The 3,209-nt window shown below is 22.2% G+C and overlaps 1 protein-coding gene across 1 annotated transcript; it reads left to right on the top strand.

Moving 5' to 3' along the window:
* Positions 1–682: 682 nt before the first annotated feature.
* On the top strand, positions 683–2,794 carry LOAG_13077 (hypothetical protein; the record flags this gene model as incomplete). The annotated part of the gene is made up of 5 exons (XM_003148588.1): positions 683–811; positions 1,396–1,622; positions 1,933–2,043; positions 2,345–2,463; positions 2,541–2,794. The coding sequence occupies 5 exons, from the start codon at positions 683–685 to the stop codon at positions 2,792–2,794; spliced, it is 840 nt and encodes a 279-aa protein (XP_003148636.1).
* Between the last annotated feature and the right edge of the window lie 415 nt (positions 2,795–3,209).

Raw genomic sequence — 3,209 nt, 5'->3', positions numbered from 1 at the left:
ATAAGTGACAATTTATCTGTTATCAATTTCTGATATTTGTTTAAAAAAAAAACATACTGAATGTTTCAATTACATAATATTGCATCACATGATATTATTATTGCTATAAAATAACAAATATTGACAATACGACTGATAAGCTATTGTTATTATAAGCTAAAAGCAACCATTATCATATCATTTATTTTTGTGAGTTTTGGTTTTTTAATTTTGTAATTGTTATATTATTAGGATTATTTGTAATCAAATACATATATTATTTCTGATTAAACAAACTCCAATAAAATATGCATTAATTAATAACAATGAAATAAATATATTATTACTATATTGGTTAGCCAAAAATAAAATGAATAAGTAGTAATTTATTTATTATTAGCAATATATTCATTTCAAATTATATATGTATTATTATTATAACTTAATGTTTATTTAAGCCTCTTTCAATTTTTTTTCCCTAACATTTTAATAATGTAACATTTCATTTTTGATTAATTAAATTAATGAGTAAATATCGCATATTCAATATTTCATTATTAATTAAATTAAATTTTTTTTGGAACTCAAAACGGTAAAATGATTCCAACAATATTAACATGATAATTTTGCATTAATTTTTTAACTATTTTTGTGTAATTCAACATTGAATAATTTTTAAATTTGCAGGCATTATTATACAATTATGGCATTTGTTATATTACATAATGGCTTAACAGGATTGATAAATGTCATTTTGGGTGTGACAAGATTAATTGATATAAATCATTTTACAAGCAATCAATTAGTTAACAGTTATTATTGCTTACTACATGTAAGTTAATTTCAAAAATATTTTTTTTTCAAAAAATTTTTCATTTCAATTTTCTTTTCCTATATTTGCATAAATTAATTAAACTAATTTGTCCAGAAGTTATAATTACGCTTTTTAACCGATGAATTATAGATATTATTTCAGCGAGAAAGAAAGAGAGAGATTTGCAAAAAAAAAAAAAAGAAATATGAGTTATTTTCTATCTGAATGAAATGCTAAATAATTTCGTATACAAATCATTCAATAAAGAATTTATTATTTAATTATCTGTCCTAATCATTTTAACTTAATAACATTGCTTAATAATTGGAATGAATTCTTTTTTGCATATTATACCAGTTCCACAAATAATTAGTATAAATGCAAAATTAAATATGAAAATGTAATTAATACGAAAGCAAAATCGCGTTAATTAATACAAATACATGATTAATATGAATTCTTGCATTACTAATTGTATTCATTTCATGTTTTATATTTCATATTACAATTTTATTACACCGATATAGCTAACAATGCAAACGATATAATATGCAGTTGAAAATCAATAAATCAAAATTGAAATTTAATGATTTCGTTTTTAGTACAGTAATATCTTAACATTACTTCTTTCACTGAATGGTTTGGGTTTATTGGCATACAGTTTGGATCGTTTATTAGTAATTCGTTTTCCGATTATGTATTTCAAGAATATGAAAAAAGTTGTCATTATTCTTGTAATCATGATTTACATCATTCCATTTATTACCATGATTATATCAATTGCGCTTGAGCTACTTTTACCGCCACGCTATGTTCCACCCATTTGTTTGTTAGTATTTCGTTTTTTTTTTCTTTTAAATTTTTATGCTATTTTATGATATTAACATTTTTCACTTTCTATTTTTTTTTTATTAAACATTTTATTATAATTATATAATAAAGCTATATGCTTTTTTTTAAAAAAAAAAGAATTATTGATTGTTTTTTTTTTTGTATTTTTACTTTTCTTATCAAAGAATGGAAATTGATTTAATGAATTAATTTCTTGTAAAAAATTTTCAAAAATTAATTTTTTTTTTTTTTGTCAATAAAAGCGTGTATTTATTATTTTATGGAATTTATTTATTTTCCTTTTTTAGTGAACATTTAATCTATGCGGAGAATACATATTCGGTTATTTTATGTATACGAACATTAGCTGCTACATTAAGTATTCCAGTAATGTTACTTGTTATTGTTATTATGCATAGGTTGGTGTTATTTCAATCTCTTTCACAATTTCATCAATATTTTAATTTTATGTAAATTTTTCTTTCACTCCATAATTTTTTACTCCTTTTTTATCATTCAATTCTGATATTTCTGTACTGATATTTCAATCCTGATATGATAATAATATTATAACATATTTTAGATATATTTTATAATTTATGATAATTTTCTTTCTTTTTTTATTTGTTACATTGAATGATTGATGATAATTGAAAGCAATTAATCAGAACTTTTTTTCTCTTTTAAAATTTTTTTTCTTAAAAAAAGAAAAAATTGTAGAAAACGCCAAACGATAATAGCAATGAATCAATCAATTTCATTTGCTAATATCGATGCTTTTATCGAACGACAAAAAGCTTATACAAAAACAGCAATTTGGTCATGTTCAACAACATTTTGTAAGTTTTTAACATTTTAAAGCTTTATTCAAATTTTATCGTTATCACTAAGCTAATCACATAATCTTATATTACAGTCCTATACATTGTACCAGCAATAAATCAATTAATACATGATCGATTGGATACTCTTAATGAGAATGAAATGGCACTATATGCTCTTCTATTAGGTAATATTAATTCATACAATATGGTAATTATTTTTATCTATCGACAAAAAGATATCCTAAAAGAAATTATAAACATGTTGACCGGTTGTCATTCATTAAAAAAAACGGAAAGAATAATTCCACTTTTTGTGCAACGAATTAATGGAGTAAGAATTGTTTAATCATGTTCATGTTACTTAACATTTACGTAAACATTTTCACGTAATTGATTATTGTTAACTGATGATAAGAATATCAGTGAAATGGATGAATCAGTCTCTATGTATTCAAAAGTAAACATTAATATAATTAATATTTGTTTGAAAGATTATCAAATCCTTATTATGATAAATAATCTTTAGGCATTCATGTAATAGTATATGCGTAAAAGATTTATGGGTCATTACTTTTTACTCTATACATATGTAAAAGGTCATCATGTTTTTACTTTTATTATGATGAATCATCCTATGATCAAGCGTAAATACCTATTTAAAGGTATATGTGTAAAATATCATCAGATCTTTGCTGCGTAGGTATGTAAAAGATTAGATTTTTACTTTTTGCTTTATAAGCATATGAAAGGTCATCAGACTT

Source organism: Loa loa, assembly GCF_000183805.2.
Source record: "Loa loa unplaced genomic scaffold supercont3.496, whole genome shotgun sequence".
Classification (NCBI taxonomy): domain Eukaryota; kingdom Metazoa; phylum Nematoda; class Chromadorea; order Rhabditida; family Onchocercidae; genus Loa; species Loa loa.
Note: the sequence above shows the minus strand (reverse complement) of the source record. Positions and strands in the feature narration are given on the sequence as shown.